The sequence below is a fragment of the Dendrobium catenatum genome, unplaced genomic scaffold (genome assembly GCF_001605985.2).
Source record: "Dendrobium catenatum unplaced genomic scaffold, ASM160598v2 original_scaffold_60082, whole genome shotgun sequence".
NCBI lineage: Eukaryota > Viridiplantae > Streptophyta > Magnoliopsida > Asparagales > Orchidaceae > Dendrobium > Dendrobium catenatum.
Window position 1 is genome coordinate 17,125 of NW_021378533.1, and position 27,976 is coordinate 45,100.

Genomic DNA, 27,976 nt, shown 5'->3' on the forward strand with positions numbered 1-27,976 from the left:
ATCATAACGTATTCAACAAAAGATATTTTGAACGTTAATCAAATAAAGATCGAAGAGCATAATGTTTAATACATTGAATCATATTCAAACATGATTAGAAGGTCTGAACATAGTTCGTATGTTGTTCTTCTAATAAATATTGAAAAAGCTCTGATGAAGATAGGACGACAATGATAACAATGGAGAAAATAAAAATGGAGAATGGTGGACATCTTCCACAAGGTATTTTCATTGGAAGGAAAATTTAAGATATAGCTATCGGAAGGTATTTTTTTCAATTTTAAAATATTATGATATAAATAAAGTTAAATTATATTTATACAAATATATATTATTGTATATTATGGAAACTATGAGATATATATTAAATCAAATTATCCCAAAACACCGAACTTTATCCTCTCGTTGTTCGGTCTCCTTCCCTCCGAAGGTGGAGGTGGCTCTTACCAAAAATAATGACAACAGCTTTCTTCCGTCCATCCTCTCTCACTCGCCCCGCGGCTTCTCCCTTTCCCCAAATCAGGTCTCTCTCTCTTTCTCTCTCTCCCTTCATCTCCCCTCTCTGTCTTTCTACATCTCACTCTCTCAGACACATTTATGATAGATTTTAGTTTATTATTTCAAAGATAATCTATGTTTATGATGGGATTAATTGGTTGCAGGGAAAGAAGAGGGGTTCGGTTTCGGAAATACCGCAGTCCTATCTTTTTTGCCGCTTTATTGCCCATATGCAAAGCTGGTCCTTTGAGACGCGATGTAGTTTTGCTCGGCTGTTGTTCGGCTATGAATATCATCTTTTCTTCTGCTGGTAAGTGATAAACCTCTTGATTTTCTTATGCGCTTTCTATGATTCCAAGGCTTTGGTTTTTAGGATTTTACTACTGGATTTTAAAATTATTCAGACAAATTTGATTTCTGGTTGAGCATCTCATGTCTGACCTGCTTTGCTTGTTTGAAATCTGTTTTACTGGATTTTAAATGCTTGCTAGGAACCACTCATTATTCGGGCCTTAGCCCTAGGAATCACTCATCACTTGTTGATTATGTTAATATATACATATTTTGGGTTATGTTAGCGATCGTATAAGGCGCTCTCTTTCATCCACCATTCTAGTGGTAGTCTCGTGGATCACTGAAAGACCATTCTTATTATGGTCCAACTAACAAAAGTTCATGAAAAATGTAACTAGTTCTAATTTCTAAATCACTGCTCATATGCAAAATGCTGTTTGCTTTTGGTTGACACTAGATATTGGAAGTATGACCTGATCTTCTATAGCCTTGTGCCGAAACTTATTGTTGTTATAACCATTATTTTTCGATTGATAAATTTTGAAGTACAACTATGCCAATTTTGCTATTGATATATGCTCATATGTGCTCCTATTTTGTCGGCTAAATTATTTAACATCTAATGATGCTCATATTGTTTTTATGGCGCTTGCGTAGTTTTGCATGCTGCCATTGAAGTGGATGAAGATGTCAAAATGGCTTTAGTTGTTGATGACATAAATGCATACTCCTTTCTATATCCTGCTGAAGTACCTGCAAAGAAGTTCTCCTTCAGATGGTAATTTTTTTTTAAAGTTAGAAGTTAAATGTTTCTTTTGTATCCGGCATGGAGTATTTTTGGGAATAGTTTGTATCCTGTTATTTCCTCCGACAACCTATAAAAAAAATCCTTGTTTTGTGGATATTCTTATGAATCTGCCACAACTAATGCTTCATAATTTCCTTTTCTTCTTAAATTATGTCAATGATATATTTTTTGAATTAGTCAGAACCATGGGTAATTCTTTTTTTTTTTTGGTTTATTTTTTCCAGTGATATTTCCCTTGAATTAGTTAGATCCATGGCTATGTAAAATTCGTCAAAACTGCTATCAATTTCCGTCCTTACTTATTTCAGATGTTACAGTGTGGGTTAATATTGGTTGAGTTTTTAGCTGATATTGATAGAATTTACCCAACAAAGGTCATGAACAAGCAAATGACAGGCTAGTAAAGCTTGCTTGCAATGGTCAACCAAGGATGGATGAGACAGGAAAAGAGAGTAGCTCATGGACTGCAATGGGGCGGAGGAACTAGTACTCTGTGCGTGTTTGGAAGTGAGATATTTGAGTGGAAGGAATGAAAAACAGGGCTGAAATGCTTAAATTAATTATTGTATATTCATAGTTAACCTATAAATTATTGGGATTTAAAGAATTTGAATTGGATACTTGTATTCTTCCTTCTACCTTTTATGAACAACCATGGGAAAAAATGTAAGTAGAGGATAGGAAGGTTTTTAAAACAATGAAATAGAAAGAAACTTGAGTTTGGAGGACCGACCACCCAGATTCAATACTAAATAAAATAAATAATAATACAATCAATTAATCTATGTGTCATATGTGATCTATACTTGAATTTCACCACATAGCTATATGGTAGTTGTTTATTATTCCCAATTTAGAACTCAATTTCTCAAAATTTAATTGCGAATGGGTCTTGGTGAGAATCTCTGCAATTAGTGGATGAGTTGTAGCATACATACGTAGTATAATCTGATCTTCTCCTCGATGAAGTGCTGATCTATTTCAACATGATTGGTCGGTTATGATGCGAATACTTATTAGCAATATTTATTACAACTAGATTATATAGCAACTTTGTTGGCTGTTTTACTAATTTATAAAGAAGTCTTCTTAACTTCATTCTTTCTCATAATGTATGGGCCATTGCCTTAAACTTAGCTTCAACAATACTTCGGGCTACCACAATTGCTTTTTTTTACTACACCTAGGGGTGCAAATGAGTCGAGCAGATCTCGAGTCACCTTTGACTTGAGTTTAAGCTTGATTAAAAATCAAGTTCGAGCTTAAGCTTTATTCTATGAGTAATGAGTTCGAGTCAGTTTTTTATTATGAAAGAGAAAAAATGACTATAATTCAAGCAATTATTATATTAAAATGGTAAAAAAAAAAGAAATTTAGAGGAAATATAGTAAAAATCATTTAATATAAGAGAGTGAGATAAATTTTAAGCATTTTTAATTGCTTTGTTTTTAAAATCTTGAATGTTAATGAATTTTAAGTACATTTTATATTTATATCTTTAAAATGAGTTAGCTTGCAAGCTAATAATGAGTTAGGGTTGACTCAAGCTTGACTCGTTAGCTCATCGATCTCGGCTCATGAGCCATTTATCAAGTCGAGCTTGAGCCGGTTGACTAGTCAGCTTGACTCACATCCCTAACTGCACCACACAACTATAATTCCTTATATAAATATATAATACATTGAGGTAATTCATCGTTGAGCTAGCCCAAATAACATCAGGTAGAACAACTCCATCTTCTTATCTAAGTTTTTTCTAAAGAACATTTGCTTTCCTTTAGTCATTTCAAATATCTAAGAATTTTGAAAATAACCTCCACATATTTTTCAACAGGTTATTCATAGAACTAACCACACTCAATGGGAATTCAATATCAAGAATAATGTGAGGAAGATAAATAAGTTTGTTAACAGATATTTGATACTTGACTCCATCAACTAAAGCACTTCATCTTTGATACCTGCCTCCATCAACTAGAGCACTTCATCTGTACTTCTAAGTTTGCCACTCATATTCATGAGAGTATTTGCTAGTTTACATACTAACCTTCTTGTTTGTTTAAAGTGATCTAACTCATTTTTGTTGTAAGATTGATACGCGCTCATGAGATCAAGTCACCTTCATTTGCAGGAAATATATTAGATTTTTCAAGTTTTTAAGCATAATTATTTTGTCTAGAAGTCTCAAATGCATGTCCTTTCTTCTACGAAGTATCTAATGAGAATGCTATCATTAACATATGCAATTTACTTTCAGGTGATCTTTTGAAAAAAAGTACGATTAGCTTGACATTGCATATTGATAGGTAATGCCTGTAGAATAGAATAAAACCTTGGTTGAAATTGAATTTTAGAAAAGTTCCCAGTAATTGAGAAGAACGATGTGGAAAACTAAGAGAAAACCTTTTAAATTGATGATATATGGAAGAAAACGAACAAGTTACAATGGATTTTCAATTGGAGAGGACGATCCGTCTCTCCCAAATCTCTAGCCACCAGCTAGAGCCCAAACCTGCTAGGAATTTCTAATTTCAGCGAACACATACCTAACCCTAACCCTAACCCTAACCCTAGGAAAATAACCTACTTAAAGGATACAAAAATAATGAAAATCCCAAAACAACCCATCTTTTGAATTTTTCCTCCTAATCACCCTTAATTTTCTCTCTAATTGCTGCTAGACCTCACCCCAAAAGGGGGGCGGGAGTTTGAGGCAGAACCTGTTTGCCTCCTGTAACACGACCGTCTAACACATATATTCATAATATTTGACCATTTTGGTGAATTTGTGGAGCAAAAAATGTGGGATTGCTTCAAGCCATAGTGCTGTACAAGGATCTTTTAAGTTTTTAGACTTTGTTTACTGTGGCAGATGTTTGAAAACCAAGAGGAACGTTGACGTAGACTTTTGTGGAAGGCTTTCTAACAGGAAAATGTACAATCCAAATTAGTTGCAAGAGATAAGATTACCCATGCTGTGTTTAGTTTTGTTTGGAGCATAATTCTCTAGATGGTCGATCTCACTGGATTGCATATACCCTTTTCAAGTGCTTGAATCTTTTTCAAGATAGTAATTTTACTTGAAGGAATTTTATTTACATCAAGTATTGACTTTGGGATATGTACTTGTTTGATATTGTTAACAAAAGTGTGGAAGCTGGGAGAAAGGTGCTCATACGATACAAAGTTATAAAATATGCCGATTAGTGCAATATCTTCAGCAAATATTGTGTTAAGGCCATCATCAATCAATTTATCATTTACAAAATCATAGAAGATATGAACTTGTGAGCTTTAAGTGGTGTCTGAACTCTAATTGGATTATTGACTTTGCTCAAGAGATGCTTGGTTCTCCACTCATTCATGTTTTCTTTCCCTTTTAGTATAAACAATCATCTCATAGTTTTTGGTAATACATGTCTATGGACTAGGAGATGAGGGTTGTTTATCAAGAATAGAGAAAATTGGAATATCTATCGTGGTTTAGTTCTAACACGGGAAGTTGTGGGATTGGGCTCAATATGCATGTAGGATTCAAATATAGTGATAGTTTTAGGAGTAGTGTTTCAAAGCTGACATCCTTGAGTTTAAAAACTTCGTCTAATGGGGAGAATATACTTGCACCTATTCTAATCAGAGGAATATTCTATGAATATATATTTGATAGCCCTGAGATCAAGTTTCTCCTATTTTGTGAATGAGGATGGACATACGTAGAATGCTTGAACACTTTCATGGGAATGGTGGAGAGAATTCTAGTATTTGTATATGAGTTTTGGAGTACATGATATAGAGTTTAAATGCATTCCATTAATAACATTTATTGTGTTTAGGACCGTCCCTTCAAAATTGCCTACTACACATGAGTGATTTTGTTACCTGAAGAAGATGCTAAATTTTCTCTTAAACTATCCATTTGCTATGGTTTGTCGACACATGAGCTTTGATGAATTACTTTCTAACTTGATAGATAGTTACTAAGGGTTGATCCAAAGTATTCTTTCGCATTATCAATTTTCATTACTTATATATATTTTTGAATTGAGTTTGAATCAGAGTGTTTAAAATTTTAAATAGTTGACATACTTCAGATTTTTATTTTACAAGGGATATCTATGTGACTCTAGTGTGATTGTTTATGGAGGAAATAAACCAACAATTTCTAATAAAATTTTTAATTATGGATGGTTCCCATATATGCAAAGTGAATAAAAGAAAATTGATATGATTTTTTTTGTATGATGGATTAGGATAAGAATTTCTTACGTGCTTTAAGAATTGATCCGATTTTTAAAGTGTTCTCATTAAATTATGTTGAAATTATGCCATGTTAGAGCGATGATAAAGTTGACTCCATTGCCCATGGCGGTCATTTGGTCAAATATTGGAATCATTTTCTCAACAGTCAAGATGTTGGGGCAGAATATAGCAATGCCTCTTCAAACATTGGATTAGGGAGTTTCATGCTTTTGGTATGACCTTTTTAAAATTAATAGCTTTTGAAATAATCAGGGAATCTCAAAAGTACTAGAACAAACATGAAAAAAGTTTGGTTTTCCTAATTGTAATCATGCACATCTTCACCTCATAGCTCGAAGCTTCTCCATTGATCTCTAAAATTCTAAATGAGAAAAGTAGGAAGATGACGGTTTAGGACTGAAAGGATTATAGCGTTTCACCCCAATTTAAAGCTTGGATAGGGTCATTGGAAAACAATGGATGAAGCAATGCTTAGAAGATTTTGTATTAAAGCAGGGAGGGAGAATTGGATATGCAGTGGAGACTTGCAGGAAAGATAGAAATAGCCCTATAGAAGATCATATGTGAGTAAAGGGTAGTAAGATGAGATATTGATGGGCTGAGAAAGAACCAGATAAAGGAATGGTTGTAAGAATAGAGAAGGAAACAAGGGATATCTTCTTACTGTATACCTGATGACTAGTGTGCAAAAGGGTAGGAGATGAGTTAATAAGTGAGATTTATATAATACACCCAAGCTTGCTTGTTTCAGATTTATGTTTCATGTAGTTTAATCCCAAAAGGCTCGTCTTTGAAAAATAGGTCATATTATCTTTGAAAAATAGTTCATATTGCCCAATATTTTTCTCTTTTATATGCTTTGTCATACATGCGTACAAATGTTAGTTTTAATTTAAAGATGTTATTTGGCTCAATAGATATGAAATTAAAAAAATAACAATCAATAATAGTCTCAAAAGAACAGCTTTGAATATAATAATTAATATTGTCAAATATTTCTCTTTTTTAAGCTTTGCCATTTGTGTGTGTGCATACACGTGTGTGATTGTTGTGTGCCACAGATGTTTTTATGAATTGCTAATATTGGTCGACTTCTTCGTTATATCTTAGAAGTTCATTACTACCATAATATAAGAGAATTATAATTCTAGAGGGAAAAATTCATAGGGCTTAGCCTAGTTGAGCAATTATTAATATATGTACATCAATTATAAATTTCATCATGCTATTGTCAATTAGAGGGCTAACAATAAAATATATCATCATTAATCCTTTAACATCCACATTCTTTGATGGTCTCACTACTAGTTTTGTTTTTTCATTTAATTTACAATTGTTTATCTTTTTATGGTTGTATCACATGCATGTTGATGTATTAATTTTCAGCATTGTACTTTAAATTCATACTTTTAAACATTTTTTTATCATGTATTTTTAAAACACCCAATTTTACTTTTCTTGGACATGATCAAGAACTAACAACTGCACTTAACATTTATGAGTAAACTTTTTGTAGTTGGTGGGAGTTAATACGGAACAAAAGCAAACTCTTACTCGATCAAACTCGGCTGACTTCATTCTAATTAGTGGATGACATTTCTTTTCATTTTTCTAGTATGGACAATTAGCATATCATTTGTGTTTTATTTCACTAAGTTTTATTTGAATTTAGTTGTCATCTAGTTTTGTATGAAAAGTAAGAGGAAATTTAAAACATGGGATAGAAATCTCTCCTCTTTTCCACTCTATGTAAGGGACCCTCCTATATGAAGGTCATTGAGTGTTGAATACAATTCTTGTTGTAGAAAGTAACCTCTTCTCCATCCTCACTTGAACAACCTTCTTAGCTCCCTACCCAATCTTCTTTCTATATCTCTTCCCCCTCTATCTCTCTCCGAGCCGCTCAGCTCTCTCTCTCTCTCTCTATCCCCCCTTCTCCTTCTTTGGTCAATATCATTTCCCTACTTTCAACAAAAGAAAAAAGGAAAATATATACTTTGCCAGACCTCCATTACATAATAGAAGAGACAAATACATTAACATGGGAAAACCTAAGAGGGTTTTTGTAATTTGGCTAAAGTCAATTAAAGAATAAGCATGCTTGGTATTCATGATTTATTTTAATGAATGAAATAGGACAACCTATTTGAACACCAAAGCTGTTGCGAAATTTGATCTATAGGTTTTTCCTTTTTGCGAACTTGTCCGAGTTTGGGTAGCTAGTGATAGCTGTCATTAGTGATGTTTTCAATTAAAAATTCGAGGGTAACACATTGTTGGAGAAAATTTTATAAGAGATTGGTGAAGAAAGATTAAGGTTTGGATGGTCAGATGGATGAGAATAATTGTAAAAAGGCTTGTCAACTCCTGATGAGATCGACAAAAAATGGGTAAAAATGGCCTTACATTTTTAATGAATTTGTTCCTCATCTAAAGAGGAGCATTTATAAATAAATTTTCATGCCCCATTTTGATGAATTTGTTCCTCATCCAATCACTCCTGAGGCATAACAGAGGTGGACAATCTAGTGATTAGTCAGACTTATTTCCTACCTGTATTTCTCCTAACTTTTCTTTTTTACTTAGGTTTAAGTGAGTAGAAATCTGATTAGGTTATCACTTATTATATATCATCTTTTAATAGATTTTCTCATGCTCTTTGTTATGAAAGTGTGCATAATTTAAACTATCAAAATATATTACATAGCTTCTAATATTATATATATATATATATATACCCGAATTCCTAAATTCACATTATGTACATTTTTTTTTCTAGATTAAATCCCATAATTGTACATCCAACCATAGTATTAGCGTACAAGATTTTGAGTTACCTATCTATGATCTCACTTGCTCCTTTCTCTTATCTAAAAAATAGTTATCGTTATATTTGATGAGTGTTAATACTTAGCGAGATAAAAAATTATAATATAAGATTCAAATATACAAGAATGAAGTAATAATATGTATGCTGAACTTGTGAACTATCATGAGTATTTTTTATTATAAACGTAATTAGCTTAATACAGTGATAACTTCTAAGAAATGTCTTCAAAATTTAAACATATAAGACATAATTTTAAGCTAATAGTGTGAATAACTATAAGAATATTGAATGGATGTTTCAAAATTTAGATCATGAAATGCACTCTACTTATCAATCTACTTGCACCATTTTTATTTTCATTTTGATTACTAATTTATTTCCTTAGAAATGTCATATAATGCTATAGGCTTTTGGCACATTTATATCATTGGTCATCACATGGTCCATCGGCCCTAAAAACAATTGATAAAGTTTCGACAATCCAACATAACAATTATCAATGACCCGTCGACCTCAAGGCTGAACGTTATAGTATCAACTTTTTAGGATGAGTGTCCAAAATTTTTCTTTTTTTTCATCTCGTCGTAACTTTTGTCTCCCCCCATGTAGGTCATCATGATCTATCAATCTATACCACATGATATGACTTTTCATTGATTTCTTTCAATTTAATATGATCATCATTATCATTTAAATCTTATTGCTTAGAAGTAATGTTGACTTGTTATTACTTTATCTATTTAACATATGTCAAGGGTAGACATGACATGTGAAATTCAACATCCATGCACTTCAATAAATAATTTAAATATTCTTGATTAAAAATATTTTGAATTTATTTAAACAGGTGATTCCTATTAGACTTGTTGAAATCATCATGCCATGCTCAATATGAAGAAATATCTACTTACATATACATAATAATTCAATAGAATTATAAAATTTGACAAATAATAAGTCATATGAATAATTTGCTCCTTATATTAGAGAATGAGTATATCACCTGATTTATATGATCATATTTAGTATGAATATCCTGATTTCTATCACCTCGTCGTCTTGTTCTTTTGTAAACAATATAATAAGAATAATTTTCTCAATTTAAGATAAATTCTTAATTTATCTCATAGCAGCTAAATCAATTAATATTAAACAATATTTTTATCTCAAATTGATTTCTCCTCGTTCAAGCCTTCAATCCTAATAAACTTAAATCAAAATTCAACGTGGAAGAAAATATTAAATTAAGATTCTTACCAAAAGGCTTGATTTTTCCGCTTTTTCAATTCTTCCTCTTTCTTCATCTCCCTTTTCCTCTTCTTCTCCTTACCTTTTTCTTCTTCTTCTCCTACTCTTCCCGTCCTCTTTTTTTTCTTCACTTTTTTGTTTCCACTTTCTTGTACCGAACTCCCTTCTCCTTCATTTTTTTTCCTTCTCCTAATCATCTTCTTCTCGTTCTTTTTTTTTTTTTTTTATTCTCTTCTTCTTCATCTTTTCTCTTCCCTTTCCCTTCTCCTCTTCCCTTCTTCCTTTTCTTTCCTTTCTTCACTTCTTCCTCTTTTTTTTTTTTCTGTATCCTGTACTGAGAACCTCTCCCCCTATTTATTTCCTATATTTTTTTCCTCCAGCTGGCAGTTAAGATGGAATGGGATAAGGATAGGTATGGTTGGGGATAATAAGGGATAAGTTTAGGTTAATTATTAGTATAGCTTAGGTTATTTTGTTAGTATGATTTTTTGTAGATAAATATTAAAAATTTAATTTAATTTAAATTTCCCTATACATCCTTACTGGAAAAGGGGAAAAAAATAAATTAGCTACAAGACAATAGTTTTGCTACATGTAATTTAAATCAAAACTATATGATTTTCTTATGAAATTATTTAATAAATGTGATGCGGACATCGACACGAAGATTTGGTGCATCTATCACAGGAGGTGTCGTAAATCGATGGCTATAATTTAAATTGTCATTTATGAGTTATTTTCTGAATTTTAGCTCTTATTTTATGTTATTTCCTGTTTTACCCCTAGGTTAGTTTATGTGAGTGTGTGGGCTCCGAAAATTCGGCCCCGGCCTCCGCTCGCTTTTCTTATTCGGTGAGGGAGTTTTAACGAACTAAGTTCCGAGGTAAATTTTGGAAGGCAGATGGGTTTGTAGATAAGACACTACCCAGAGATTTCGCCCTCATTTTGCGAGGACTTTATGATCTGAGTTCTGGTTTCCTATAGGCGCAAGCCCCTATAGTTAATTACCTCTCCCGATCACGAGAGAGAACTTTCGATTAAGGCTAGTCGTCAATCAGATACGTAAAAAATACATGTTATCTTGCATATAGTACAACATAGGTTTGGAATTGAAAAGTTTAGATGTTAGGAAATTTGAAGGGTTGAAAGATTTGACATTTAAAATTTAAAATTTCACCATCTTGCACTTAAAGCGGATGGTGGGGGAATGGATGATAGACCCGATCAAGATCCCATGGTTCCGTCATCCCGGGCCATCGTGGTCCCTGGTCTACTTAGTCAAAGGAGGTAGTCGACCCAACCTGACAGAAGGATCCTTGTCGGCAGCCATGGGTTGCTTCGTCCAAGGGAACCTTGTAGACCGGGGTTGATGTTTGTCTAAGGGGACAAATTTGAATCCACCTTAGCTAACAGAGGGCTTTGTGCCCTATCGATCATATCCTATTGATTCATATCTCAAGGATTTAACGCCATTAAGGAGCGTATTGGCTCTGGCCATAACCGCTACCTGTGGTGCCATTTGGCGGCAAAACCACTCGGTTCAGAGGGCCCCGAGTCATAACCGTTTACCTGCAGTGCCATTTGGCGGCGAAACTGCCGGTTAGAGGACACGTACCACGTCCTTACTGGCAAGAGATTGTTTGAGAATGGATCCTAGTGATATTTTCGACTAGGCATTTGGCTCTTTGTGAGCTAGAGTTTATTTAAATTTGTCCACCCCGGCAGACTATTGCGGAATAATAATAATAATAATAATAATAATAATAATAATAATAATAATAATAATAATAATAATAATAATAATAATAATAATAATAATAATAATAATAATAATAATAATAATAATAATAATAATAATAATAATAATAATAATAATAATAATAATAATAATAATAATAATAATAATAATAATAATAATAATAATAATAATAATAATAATAATAATAATAATAATAATAATAATAATAATAATAATAATAATAATAATAATAATAATAATAATAATAATAATAATAATAATAATAATAATAATAATAATAATAATAATAATAATAATAATAATAATAATAATAATAATAATAATAATAATAATAATAATAATAATAATAATAATAATAATAATAATAATAATAATAATAATAATAATAATAATAATAATAATAATAATAATAATAATAATAATAATAATAATAATAATAATAATAATAATAATAATAATAATAATAATAATAATAATAATAATAATAATAATAATAATAATAATAATAATAATAATAATAATAATAATAATAATAATAATAATAATAATAATAATAATAATAATAATAATAATAATAATAATAATAATAATAATAATAATAATAATAATAATAATAATAATAATAATAATAATAATAATAATAATAATAATAATAATAATAATAATAATAATAATAATAATAATAATAATAATAATAATAATAATAATAATAATAATAATAATAATAATAATAATAATAATAATAATAATAATAATAATAATAATAATAATAATAATAATAATAATAATAATAATAATAATAATAATAATAATAATAATAATAATAATAATAATAATAATAATAATAATAATAATAATAATAATAATAATAATAATAATAATAATAATAATAATAATAATAATAATAATAATAATAATAATAATAATAATAATAATAATAATAATAATAATAATAATAATAATAATAATAATAATAATAATAATAATAATAATAATAATAATAATAATAATAATAATAATAATAATAATAATAATAATAATAATAATAATAATAATAATAATAATAATAATAATAATAATAATAATAATAATAATAATAATAATAATAATAATAATAATAATAATAATAATAATAATAATAATAATAATAATAATAATAATAATAATAATAATAATAATAATAATAATAATAATAATAATAATAATAATAATAATAATAATAATAATAATAATAATAATAATAATAATAATAATAATAATAATAATAATAATAATAATAATAATAATAATAATAATAATAATAATAATAATAATAATAATAATAATAATAATAATAATAATAATAATAATAATAATAATAATAATAATAATAATAATAATAATAATAATAATAATAATAATAATAATAATAATAATAATAATAATAATAATAATAATAATAATAATAATAATAATAATAATAATAATAATAATAATAATAATAATAATAATAATAATAATAATAATAATAATAATAATAATAATAATAATAATAATAATAATAATAATAATAATAATAATAATAATAATAATAATAATAATAATAATAATAATAATAATAATAATAATAATAATAATAATAATAATAATAATAATAATAATAATAATAATAATAATAATAATAATAATAATAATAATAATAATAATAATAATAATAATAATAATAATAATAATAATAATAATAATAATAATAATAATAATAATAATAATAATAATAATAATAATAATAATAATAATAATAATAATAATAATAATAATAATAATAATAATAATAATAATAATAATAATAATAATAATAATAATAATAATAATAATAATAATAATAATAATAATAATAATAATAATAATAATAATAATAATAATAATAATAATAATAATAATAATAATAATAATAATAATAATAATAATAATAATAATAATAATAATAATAATAATAATAATAATAATAATAATAATAATAATAATAATAATAATAATAATAATAATAATAATAATAATAATAATAATAATAATAATAATAATAATAATAATAATAATAATAATAATAATAATAATAATAATAATAATAATAATAATAATAATAATAATAATAATAATAATAATAATAATAATAATAATAATAATAATAATAATAATAATAATAATAATAATAATAATAATAATAATAATAATAATAATAATAATAATAATAATAATAATAATAATAATAATAATAATAATAATAATAATAATAATAATAATAATAATAATAATAATAATAATAATAATAATAATAATAATAATAATAATAATAATAATAATAATAATAATAATAATAATAATAATAATAATAATAATAATAATAATAATAATAATAATAATAATAATAATAATAATAATAATAATAATAATAATAATAATAATAATAATAATAATAATAATAATAATAATAATAATAATAATAATAATAATAATAATAATAATAATAATAATAATAATAATAATAATAATAATAATAATAATAATAATAATAATAATAATAATAATAATAATAATAATAATAATAATAATAATAATAATAATAATAATAATAATAATAATAATAATAATAATAATAATAATAATAATAATAATAATAATAATAATAATAATAATAATAATAATAATAATAATAATAATAATAATAATAATAATAATAATAATAATAATAATAATAATAATAATAATAATAATAATAATAATAATAATAATAATAATAATAATAATAATAATAATAATAATAATAATAATAATAATAATAATAATAATAATAATAATAATAATAATAATAATAATAATAATAATAATAATAATAATAATAATAATAATAATAATAATAATAATAATAATAATAATAATAATAATAATAATAATAATAATAATAATAATAATAATAATAATAATAATAATAATAATAATAATAATAATAATAATAATAATAATAATAATAATAATAATAATAATAATAATAATAATAATAATAATAATAATAATAATAATAATAATAATAATAATAATAATAATAATAATAATAATAATAATAATAATAATAATAATAATAATAATAATAATAATAATAATAATAATAATAATAATAATAATAATAATAATAATAATAATAATAATAATAATAATAATAATAATAATAATAATAATAATAATAATAATAATAATAATAATAATAATAATAATAATAATAATAATAATAATAATAATAATAATAATAATAATAATAATAATAATAATAATAATAATAATAATAATAATAATAATAATAATAATAATAATAATAATAATAATAATAATAATAATAATAATAATAATAATAATAATAATAATAATAATAATAATAATAATAATAATAATAATAATAATAATAATAATAATAATAATAATAATAATAATAATAATAATAATAATAATAATAATAATAATAATAATAATAATAATAATAATAATAATAATAATAATAATAATAATAATAATAATAATAATAATAATAATAATAATAATAATAATAATAATAATAATAATAATAATAATAATAATAATAATAATAATAATAATAATAATAATAATAATAATAATAATAATAATAATAATAATAATAATAATAATAATAATAATAATAATAATAATAATAATAATAATAATAATAATAATAATAATAATAATAATAATAATAATAATAATAATAATAATAATAATAATAATAATAATAATAATAATAATAATAATAATAATAATAATAATAATAATAATAATAATAATAATAATAATAATAATAATAATAATAATAATAATAATAATAATAATAATAATAATAATAATAATAATAAAATAAGATAAAAAGACAAAATAAATAAACCTCTCTCTCACTCTCTGGTTCGGCCAAGGATGGGCCAAAGAAGCGCGTGAACGGGATAGAGGAGAGGGATGGAGATCGGGCTGGAGTTCGGCGTGGAGAGGAGGTATGAGGACTTCTTTCTTCCTCTCAATCTTTCTCTCTCTCTCTCTCTCTGCGGCTTGGGGTCGACACAGCGACGGGAAAGGAGGGAGGAGGTATGAGCTATGGTCGGGAGCAGAGAGGGATCGGGATCTGCTTCGGGTAGGGGTAGCTCGGTTGAGGTAGGAGATGGCTTCCTCTCTCTCTCTCTCTCTCTCTCTCTCTCTCTCTCTCTCTCGGCAGAGGAAGTCGGAGAAGCAAGGACGTTGGGTTGGAGGCGACGGGAAGGTTCGGTCAGAGGCGTCGGCACAGTGACGGGAAAGGAATGAGGAAGGAGGAGGGAGGAGGGAGGAGGTTTGAGCTTGATGTTCGGCAGGATGGAGTTGTGGGAAGCAGCTGAGAGGAGAGGTATCGGGAGAGCAGAGAGGCCGGCTTGAGCTCGGCAGTGGGAGAGGAGAGGGGCTTTTTTTCGTGGAAGGAGAAGAGCGCGAATGGAGGAAGTGTGGCTGAACCCCTCGTTTGGATCGGGTATTTAACGAAGAGGGAGGCGTCCAGTTGGCACACGATTTGGGCAGCTTTTCCGGGAAGAGACGCGCGCGGCGCCGAACTCAGCAGGATTTGCGGCTGGTTTCGGGCAGATTTTGGGGACTCAACGGTTTATAGGTATGCACGTTGGATTTTTGGTTTTCTCTCTTTTTGCTCTTTTGGATTTGATCCAGAGGTCAACAGAGTGGTGTGGCCCAAAGGGCAATTTTGTATTTTTGAGTTTTTCTTATGTTGTGGCCTATATATAGGGCCTTAAGCTATTGTAATGATGATGAAGAATTGATATTAAAAATTTGTGTCCACACTTGTGTTCTTGTGAGAGAGCGTTAGTGAGATTCCTATGGAAAGGAATCGGAGTTTTTACCAGCCGCAGGATGGGTCCGGGCTCGTGATTTGAAGTCCCTTAGAGGAGGGCAACATATCACCCGTCAGTCTTCGGAAGAGTCCAAGGCTCGCGGTATTTATTTTATCCTGTATCTTTCGTTTTTATCTTCTATCATTTGTTTCGATCTTTGTTTTTGTTTTATCTATTCTTTAATTATTTTTTCCATCGTCTTGAGCGGCAACAATACTTGTTTCTAGCTAATACAAGATCATCTATGGTGAGTTTGGTAAAATTAGATCATTTATGTACTGTTGGTCTATGCGATTATGGATTCTATGAGACGTCACAAAGCTCTTTTAATGGTTGATCATGTCATCCCGAGCCTTGTTTGGGCCACCAATTTAGTTAGTTGATTTGAGCTCTTCCTCAAACCTTTTGGAGTGTATTAGAATTCTTTCTTTTCATACAAATTTGCTATATATATATATATATATATATATATATATATAATTTGTGTGTGTAAAAGACTTTTCTCCTCATAGGAGTAGAATGACTTTTTGCTCCCAATTTTAATAAACTTCACACTCAAGATCACTCATTATTTGTGATCTAATATGTTAGACTTACATTTTGATCAAGTTTCATCAATTTTATGATAATTTAATCATTAATCAATTATGTGAGAAAATAAATGGATCATTAAATTAATAGAAGCTATTTCAAAGTTAAATTTTATCCATGTATTTCACCAATCAAAGCTAGCTTATACCATCAAGATAATCAACATACCATGTATTTGATTCCTAGCCATTTGAAATTCTCTGCACTTTGAAATCACAATATGTTATTATGCAATTGTAGACATTCATTTGCTACATCCAATTGACGATCAAACAATAGCATTTCATGGTGACAAAAAAAAAAAAAAAAAGCATTTCATGGTGATAATATCAAAATCTAATTTGGTGGAGAATGATAATTCTCATTTTGGGAGAAGAAAGCTCCATCCCATATGTATATATATCAATGGACATTATACCATGTAAATATATGCTATGCATATGCAAATGTGTGCTCTTCTTTTTTAGTTTCTCCCTTTGGCAGTTTAGTTAAGTGAACTAATGGAATGCACAACATCATATAACTTATTTATATGAAATATATTTTCTTGGTATTTTGGTTTCTTATCTAATAGAAAAGCAAATACATTGATTGTAACTTTGACCCATGACCGTTTTATTTCATATTCAGAGAGTTCTCATTAGAGATAATCAAATTCAATTCATGTGCAGTTGGGGTACAAGAATATCCAATAGCCATCCAAATTGAACACATGCAGCTATAATTTTAAGATAGAAATGTACAATCTCTTCAAGATTTTTATGTTCCAGTACACTATGATCCTTGATAACATGCATTAGTCTTTGATTTTCCTTTGCTTCTGCTTATCTTAATCTATGAATTTCCAATTAATTTTTCTCTTGTAATAGTCTGAGTAGCAAATGAACCTTCTACACCTCATATTTGCATTAGCTGATGCAAAACTTTAGAATTGGCAACTTTGAACTTTCTTGTTGTTCTCCTAGGTTTCCATAGCCTTTGTGGACTTCATTTCCCGTGTTTTCTGATTCCCAATCATTGTCCTTTGTTATGTTCCCAACTTGTATGGCAAAATTATATTTTCCAAAGAATTTTTAATGTTCTTTTCTTCTCTTTCTTGAGTGCTGCATCTTAAGTTGTATTATTAGCAAATGTTATCATTAACCTTTTTTACTAGATGGTTTTCATTTTTAGCTAGAGAGACGTTGGATTAATTGTTGCAACTGCTGTTTAAGTAAGAAAAATATATACTTGAAGCTCATAGTTTTATACCAGAAATCTAAGCATTGTTTTTTTGTCAAGGGTGGAATCAAGGAAACCAGAGCGATATTCATCTGCTGCTCCTTTATCACGTAAGTTGGATTATTTAATTGTTTGATTCTAAGTTGCATTAGTTAATTGTTTGACTCTAAGCTTTTTGTTTGTTAAGCATAAGGGCTAAAATTAATAAATAAATCCGCGGACTAACAATAACATTTTATCCAGCTGATGCACGGCAACGCATTGTATCTGAGCGTGTTGACATGATTAATAACCTTGTCATCTCTGTTTCGGTAACTTCGAAGTAACTATACAAACTCCATCTAGATATTTTTCATTTTTTTTCCAATAATCATTTGCTACATGGTTAGAGGATAGGACTTGAGTAGTGGTTATGTTGTCTCCATTGTGATTTGGATGTATGGTTTGGGTCATGAAGGCACCCTTTTTGCATGTACAGGGGTAATTATGTGTACATCAGCCCCCTCATAAATCCCACAATGGAGGAAGCTTTGTGCTTCGTATGTGCCCTTAATGCTTGAGTTTTGCCTTATTGACTGGATTGTGAGCATCAAAATGGTTTAAATGTGCCCTTTAAAAGCTTTGTGCATCATATGTACCCTTTGCTAGATTGCATATTTACATTATAATACTGTGGAAAGAACTCAATATTTGACTTATTAAAAAATGCTTATTGAATCAGCACACCAAGTGATTTTTTATTTTATTTTTCAGCTATATAACACTAATATCTATTGTTGCAGATTGGTCCTCCTAATTTGCGCTATCTGACTTCAATTGACAAGAGTTCATGGAAAGCAAGGGATGTAGCAGATTCCGTTTTATCTGACAAATCTGCATTGGTATTTAGTAGTTCCCATAATACATGATTGAAGTTGCTTTCATCTTCTTAACGAAATTCTTTCCAATATTTAGAAATGCATTGATGGCTAGTAAGTAAAAATTCTTTTTTAAATGGATAGAATCATCCTTACTATGCTCTCAGCAACACCCTTTTTTATCTACTAAGCATGTTCTTTCCGTAAGAAAGTCCTTAAGCACCTGGTTCTTTGAAATAAATCAAAGAATGAGATTTATTTTAAATATGATTTCCACAGAGCTATAGGTTGGTCTGATTGGGGTATAGGTGATTTAGTCGAGTTTAGAAGTGGCCTAAACCTAACATGATCATTTTATGATAAATTGTACGTATAAATATGCTTGAAAAAATGCAAGGAAGAATGAATGGTTGGTCATTCCGGCCAACCACAAAAACTTACATGCAATTGAAGATAATTCAAATAGAAGTGTAATTCAGAATATGTCAAATGAGGAGACAACATTCAAAGAGCCAAGTCTTTTTAGATTTATTTCTACCTTTCTTAGCATAGGCCAAATCCAATACATCTACTCTCCTAACCGGGTCATCGGAAGGCCGACGTTTGGAGATAGTATTCATGTGAATAGAAAATGCATTGTGGATATTAATGTTCATGGTTAACTAATAACATAGTTAATTTTAATACCTATGATGTCTTTTAATTTTTTTTGGGAATTGACTATTTAGTAATACATTTTTCTACTCTTGAATGTTAAAGAAAAGAATAGGATTTGATTTGCCTAACGAGAAGTCATTTTATTTTTCTTTTGATAAGACTATGGTGTCATCACCGATCAGTGCATTAAGGATCAATAAATGGATGCAAAGTGGAGAGTTGGTATTTTTAGCAAAAATTGAAGTAAAATATTCAAGAATTGAAGGATATTTTAGTTATAGTAGAGTTTTTTTTTATATGTTCCATTAGGAACACTAAGATTGCCTCCTGAAAGAGAATTTGAATTTATGATTGAATTATAGCCGGGAACATTAGCTATATTTAAATTTCCTTACGGAATGACTCCTAAAGAATTGTGGAAATTTATTAATAAATGATTCACTAGATCAAATAATTTGCCTTGAAGTGCATCTGTATTTTTGGTTAAGAAGAAAGATAAATCTATGAGAATGTGCATCAATTATGGGAAGTTGACTAAAGTGACAATCAAGAACAAATACCCATTGCTAATGATTAATGATTTATTTGATCAATTGGAGTGGGTTATTCTATTTTTTAGAATTAATTTGAGATTATAATATTATCAAGTTAGACTTAAATATATAATATATGTATAATCAAGACCTTTTGGAACTCATTTGGGTTAACAAATGCTCTTGTTATTTTTATAAATTCAATGAATCAAATTTTCAAGGCATATATTGTCCAAATTTTTATTATATTCATTGATGATATTTTGAAGATTATGCTAAACATTTGAGGATATTATTGGAGTTGTTAATTAATAATTAGATGTATGTAAAGTTTTTGAAATGTAAATTTTAACTGAGTAGTGTTGCATTTAGTGGGATAAACTTCTTGTTGTTGTAGCGTTATATTTTTGGGGCACATAATTAGTGGTCAAGGAATTTTGGTGGATCATGAAAAATTTTAAAATAATATTAGAATGATTTACATCAAAGAATGTTAAAGAGGTTTGTAGTTTTTTAGGTTTGACAAGATATTTAGGAGGTTTGTTAAGAGGTTCTCATAGATAGCTATGCCATTGTTTAGATTTTTGTGAAATAATGCTAAATTTGAATTGACAGAAAAATGTGAAAATAATTTTCAAGAATTTAAAAGGTATTCGATAACTGCACTAGTGTTAACCATCAAGAATAGAATGATTTCAAATTTACAGTGATGCATCTTGAAAATGATTGATGTTCATTTTAATGCAAAATATAAAAGTAATAGTTTATCTATCAAGATGGTAGAAATTGCATGAGAGAAATTATCCAATCTATGATTTAGAATTGATAGTGTTAGTCGTTGCTTTGAAATTTTGGATATACTATTTGTATTGGATAAAATATGAAATATTTACTAATCATCAGAGTTTGAAATATCTCTCCACATAGAAATAGTTAAAATGGAGGTAAAGAAGATGACTTTAATTGATTAAAGATTATGATTTGAATTTACAGTATTGTCCTGAAAAAGCAAATGTAATATTTGATATTTTAAGTCGAAAGTTCACCAGCATTATAAGTTGGATGATTATGACGATCCTGAATTGATTAAAAAATGGAAATTTTGCAATAAGATGTTAGAAGATTTGATAGATATATTACATTAGTTGATTGTGGAACCAACTTTATAGACATAATTAAAGAAATTCAAAAAACTAGCCTGGAATATTAGAAATTAGTTGAGCAAGTATATTTATGAACATGACGAGAGAGATTAAGTGGACTATTTCAGTCATTACCAATTTTAGGATGGAGGTGAGAATAAATTGCAATTTATTTTATTATTAGATTTCCTAGATCTAGATAGAATCACGATTGCATTTGGGTGATAATTGATAGTTTAACTAGTCTATTCACTTTGTCCTATCAAATAGATATCCAGTTATTAAGTTAACAAGATTATATATGAAGGGAATTATTAGATTACATGGCATTCCAAAAGTGATAGTACCAAATAGGGATGACAAATTTACTTATAGAATGTAGAATATCATTCATAAAAATTTGGGCACAAAATTAAATCTCAGTACAATATTTCATCTACAAATTGGTGGCCAGTTAGAAGGAACTATTCAAATGCCTAAAGATTTGTTGAGTTTACATGTAATGAATTTTGGAGGCAATTGGAAAGATAATATTTTAATTATTTAATTTTTATATAATAATAATAATTAAAATTCAATATTCAAATGGCATCCTATGTAGCGTTTAAGCGTTCTATAGTAAAAAATGCTTAATTCCTTTAAATTGGTTTGAAGTAGGAGAATGACAATTGATGGGTTTTGAATTAGTCGATAAGGATATAGAGAAATTAGGCTAATCAGAGATAGACTAAAAGATACTTAGGATTATCAACAAAAATACTATGACCCTAAGCACATAATGGTAAAGTTGAAGTCAAAGATTTTATATTTTTGAAAGTCAAAACTATGAGAGGTATTGTTAGATTTGGTCAAAGAGATAAATTGAGTCCTAAATTTATAGGACCATTTAAAATCATTGAACGAATTGATATCGTTGTTTACAGATTAGCACTGTCGCCTGATATGTTTGATATATTTGATGTTTTTCATGCATCAATTTTGATGAAATGGGTTATATATGCACACAAAAAATACTACTTGACAAAATTAATGTACGTAAAGATCCAACATATATTGAGGAACATGAAATAATATTGAAATTTGATGTTAAAAACCCAAGGAGCAAACAAATTCCTTGTGTTAAAGTGAGGTGTGGCATGGATCTAAAAAAAAGTAACTTGGAAAAAATATTAAGAAATGAGATAGAAATTTGTTGAATGATTATCAATGAAAAGAATTTCAAGGGTGAAGTTCTTATAAGGAGGGGAGTGTTGTAATGCCTAAAATTTCAAAAATACAAATTAAAATTTTCTTAAAAAAAAGTATACCTCATTTTTTGAACATCCTGAAAATCTTCAAAACAATTTCTATAAAATTTTACATTTTATTTCGATTATTTTGATATATAAAAGTATATATAAATTATAAAATATAGTAGCATTTATAAATTAATTTAGTTATTAAACAATTTCTCTAAAGTTTAATATAAATGTAACTATCGCAATTTAGTATATTGTACCAAAAATTGAGTTTTTTTCCGAAATTCCATCATGCAAGGATAAATTGAATAAGCGATGGCGGGGATAACCTATAGTATAGTTAATTACATAACTAAGCAATTAGATTACTAACAAATTTTGCTTATCTTATCCTATTTCTCCATTATTCTTATCCATTCTTGTCATTTCAATTCCTAATTCGTTAAAAGTGGAGGCGGAATCCAATAAGAAAGGGCCTCTGATAGGCTCAACACATGAAACAAAGAAGAATAAGGAAGAAGGAAGAATATAAGAAGAAGAAGATGAGAAACTAAAAAGGGCGACATAGCCGCACAATGTAGTAGAAACAGGGAAAAGAAGATGAGTCGAACTGGGGCGTGCTATAAGGTTTCAATTCAAAGAATCAAATAGTTTGGAAATCATCTCAGGTCACCCTGTTCTTATGGCTTGGGGATCTATTGAGCTTTATACGTTGCTTTTGGACCCTAATTCAAAACCCAATCCTCCAAGAAATTTAATCACAATCAAATGAACTTTCCAAACCCCAAGTTTCTTAACAAAATAAAAATGATCGGATTGTATCAATTTCTTTTGATAATGGTGGTTGTGGTTGTTGATTTCTCACTGTATTGGTTACTCTTGACTTCTCCTACCTATAATAGACTACTGTCCTTGAAGTTGATGTTGAAGATCTTCTCATTAGCTTGTAGTTATTATCAAACTGAATTCACGATATTTTAAGGTGGAATCAAACTCCCTCTGATGATATTGGCTGATAAGATTTGTGTCGTGCCCTGTTGTCTCTATTGTGGGTTCAAATAACTTTTTAACATCCATGACACCATTAACCTTATCTTCAAAAATTTTTGTTAGGTAGGCTAATTGTTGTGCTAACCTGCTTGTATTAATGGGCTAAACCATAAGAAAAGATTCAACATTGTCTTTTATAAACGCTCTTCTCTATCCTTGTCCTAACAAGTAGTCATAGGTTCCTCTTCTTATGTATATTTGAGGAAAGTCTCTCGTAACTTTGAGTCTAGTAGGGACTTGTAACTCTTTGTTAAAAAGTATAAATATACAATTTGAATGGAAAAAAAGAATAATTGAGATTAAATGAGTGATTTGGATATGTAAAAAAATGATAGATAATACACCCATTAGACTAGTGGATAAAATTAGTGTTGAAAGACTAAGAAGATTAAAGGGTTGACTTAATGTATATATGTTTACATCTCACACAATACTAAACAAGAATGTAGATTCATAAAACTGACCCTTAGTAATTGAGATAAGACTAATAATAAGAGTGAAAACCCAAAATAGTCCCCTGACTATTACTAAATGTCTAATTTAATCCTAGGCTTTCATGATGATCCAATCTAGTCCTCTAACTATTAGAAAATGTCCCAATTTTGTCCACAAGCTAAAAGTAATAGTTAAAATTAATAGTTAAATGTGAGGACATTTTTGGATATTATGGTGCATATAAGATTATATTATTTTTATATTTAAAAGTTCACCAATTAAATAATAAGAATGAATAATTTAAAAAACGTGGTTAGTTTTCATTATGAATTTTCTATTTATTTTAATATGAAAAATGATAAAATATATTAAAATAATAATATAATATCACATACATTCTATTATCCAAAATGACTTCACATTTAACTGTTGGGATTAACTTTAATTATTACTTTTGGCCTTGAAATCAAATTGAGATTTTTTCTAATAGTCAGATGACTAAATTGGGCCATTATAAAAGTCTGGGATCAAATTGGACATTTACTAAATAGTCAAAGGTCTATTTTGAACTTTTACTCATAATGATAATGATTAAGAGTTTTGCATATGCAATATCTCTTTGCAAATAAAACATTTCCATTTATATTATACATATGCAATAGAACAATTAACTTTTTTGCCTATTATTCTGTCCATATCATGTTTGTTTGCAGAATGTCTTTGTACAAATGCATGAAAAGATTATTTGGATGATATGCTATTGTTTTTTTTCTTGTTTTTTATATACTTCTTAGCTCATACTTTTTGAACATGATGCATAGATATACACTGTACTATAAAAGTGGCTGAAAATGTGCTTATTCCATGCAGCCTGTCTCAACAGGCCAGAGAATGACCGAGAGTTCTGTCCTTGACGCCCATGCTAGTGAGGTCAACTCATAAATTTGTTAGCATTATTTTATTGTGATGCATTAGGTAAAATCAGACAAGTTCATGCTAGCTAAATCTTTAGAAATCAATAACTGAAACTTGTTCTGTGTTTTTAGGTGGATGGAGATGTGTACTGGTACTATGAGTATCTGGTTCGGAAATCTCCTACAAAATCAGTGAGTTATTTCACTTATCGGCCTGGGAGACTATTTCTAAATACTAGAATATTTAAATATGAGATTGATTAACATCTTCCAGAGATTTCAAAACCGATTTTTTTTGGGAGTAAGTATACAAATCGTTTTGTTAAGGTTGATTTTTTCATTGCCATTTCAGGCGCCAGATTCCAATCTCTACAGACACAGTGTGGCTTCAACTGCTGAACGAGATGGTAAATGTCAATTTTAGTGTTGGCTGAGAGCTTAACTAGTCAAAGTAATGCTTTCTGGCTAATAAGATATGCACCAACTTCTTCACCTCTAAAGAGAAATTGGTAGTTGAAACATTGCACTTCAGAAAAAAAATTGCATCAATAGAAATATTTTTGAGGATTAGATCATCCTGCGGCATGTATCATGTTCTCTTAATTGAGGTTAGAGATTAAGAAGACATTTAATAAGAATAGAAGATAACTACATTTATAGAAGACATATCTGTGGTTAAGAAAATAGTAGACATTTGATTAGAAAGAAACATACATCCATGTGACTAAGGCTTTGTTTGGGATCAATTTTTTATTGCTTATTAAAAAATAGAATTTTAGTACAAAAGTTTTAATTTTTTACTAAATCTCGATTTTAAAAAACAATAAAAAGGAAGCCTAAGTGTTACATGATGAGTCTATCCTGGTGCATTTTTTTTATAAGAAGATCTTGATACAAGTGTTTTTTTTGTGCACTTTGCCTCATTTAGGGAGGGGGAAGAAAAATTTAATAATAATTTGATGACATAACTTCATAAAAAAAGATGTCATTTCACTGCTTATTATCGCTGCAATGATTTTTTTTCTGAAGATAAAAATGAATATTCAAATCATGCATCAAGTAATTAGATCTGTTGGCAACGACAAATTATTGGGTCAGGTGACCGGAGGCGAAAAATAAGTTCGGACATCCAATAAAATTTTGCCGCGTCATCTTGCGCTTTAGTTGCGCTTTTTGACTTGCGCTTTATTTGCGCTTTACCTGCGCTTTTTGACTTGCGTTTTAGTTGCGCTTTACCTGCGCTTTAGTTGCACTTTACCTGCGCTTTAGTTGCACTTTACCTGCGCTTTAGTTGCACTTTACCTGCGCTTTACTTGCGCTAAATTTAAAATAATATTTTATTAATATCCGGACCTATCTCTGCGTTCGGTCACCTGACCCAATAATTTGCCGTTGGCAACGGGATAAATTATTCTTTTTTGCTTTAACTGAAATTGGCAATATTTGAAGTCATTGATGTTTGTTGTCAGGATACTTGTACTCGTTGAATGCTTCTACGCTCAGCAAGAAGTGGGAATCTGTAAGTAGTTAACTTTTCGTTCTGCTTAATTTTGACAGTTTGTTCTCTATCACATTTTGTAGTTTTTTCTCTGTAGAAGGGTTTGGACCAGGACATCCAATCTAATTTTGTTGGAACCAGTCTAATATTTAGTTAATCAACAATTCTTATTTGACACTCATAAATAACCTAACCAAATTTGGATCAGGATATTTTCTACTTGACCAATCTGTTTTGTAATGAGTATGACATTTAGCTGTTCTTATTTTACGCTCATAAATAACCTAATAAAATTTAGATCAAGATATCATTACCCAAAATTTCTCCTATCCAAAAAATGAATGATTTTCAATGTAAAAACAAACCCTAATATGCGCTGGTCTGATCTGTTAACCTATTTGTCCCTGTCATTTCACATCCTTAAAATAAAATATTGATATCTAGAAGAAAGGAGAACAAAAGGCAATGAAATCATTTTCCTTAATGAAAATGAATGGAAAGTAGGGGATATTCACAATCATTCTTAAATGATATATTTCAGATGTTCATTTCTCTATGGAGATCACAATCTTTTTCTTGATTCTAAGAATTATTTTCTATTGTTTGATAGAGGATGACAAGTTTCTTAACGCATGGCCAAATTGTGAAACTTAATTAATACTTCATGAAGAGGCACTTTATGCATATATGATATGCAAATCAACCTAAATTTTATTTATAAGAGTTGGGCGTCATTATTTGATTTTTTGTAGTAAAAGAGATCAAAAAAAGAAAAAAATATAATGAGGTTATTTTAAGATGTGTAGTTATTTTGCAAACATATTGCCATATATCTTTAGTTATTTTGCTGCGCTTCTATCTTGAATTTACATATGTTGCATGCAGTTGGGACCTTTCCTGAAGGAAGCAGTTGCTTCTTTTCGTCTACTTCCACCCACTGAGAGCTATGTACCACCGTACAAAGATCCTTGGAGATTTTGGTGACTCTAATTTGATTTTTTTTTTTCCCTTAAAACTTTGCAACATTATTATTATTATTATTTTTTGAAATTTCAAGTACAAATATGACAATAAACTTGGAACATTGAATGCATTATGTGACTGTCGTTTATTGCTTTCATGAATGTAGATTGATTTCTTCTCAAATGAATCAGTTTGATATCATCACCAAAATTTCATTTATCCCTTGATATTTTATAGTCCATATTCGAGGAAGAAATAAGTTAATTAATCTTCATA

The 27,976-nt window shown here is 28.1% G+C and overlaps 1 protein-coding gene across 2 annotated transcripts; it reads left to right on the plus strand.

Moving 5' to 3' along the window:
• The first annotated feature begins 369 nt into the window (after positions 1 to 369).
• On the plus strand, positions 370 to 27,901 carry LOC110092566 (psbP domain-containing protein 5, chloroplastic). Of its 2 annotated transcripts, XM_020817166.2 has the most exons (11): positions 370 to 523; positions 663 to 808; positions 1,450 to 1,570; positions 18,474 to 18,523; positions 18,657 to 18,724; positions 19,196 to 19,294; positions 25,196 to 25,255; positions 25,372 to 25,431; positions 25,592 to 25,646; positions 26,709 to 26,758; positions 27,623 to 27,883. In XM_020817166.2, the coding sequence occupies exons 1-11, from the start codon at positions 456 to 458 to the stop codon at positions 27,719 to 27,721; spliced, it is 876 nt and encodes a 291-aa protein (XP_020672825.1). In that variant the 5' UTR covers positions 370 to 455; the 3' UTR covers positions 27,722 to 27,883. The 2 variants fall into 2 exon arrangements, with proteins under 2 accessions (XP_020672825.1, XP_028547562.1); XM_028691729.1 differs by lacking the exons at positions 370 to 523; positions 663 to 808; positions 1,450 to 1,570 and adding an exon at positions 15,645 to 15,725 and having other exon boundaries at positions 27,623 to 27,901.
• Positions 27,902 to 27,976: the final 75 nt, after the last annotated feature.

Coding starts and splice junctions, on each gene's coding strand:
- LOC110092566 (XM_020817166.2), top strand. CDS start 456: ATGACAACAGCTTTCTTCCGTCCATCCTCTCTCACTCGCCCCGCGGCT. Junction 1,571..18,473: donor AAGAAGTTCTCCTTCAGATG/GTAATTTTTTTT, acceptor TTTTTTGTCAAG/GGTGGAATCAAGGAAACCAG. Junction 26,759..27,622: donor TCAGCAAGAAGTGGGAATCT/GTAAGTAGTTAA, acceptor TGTTGCATGCAG/TTGGGACCTTTCCTGAAGGA.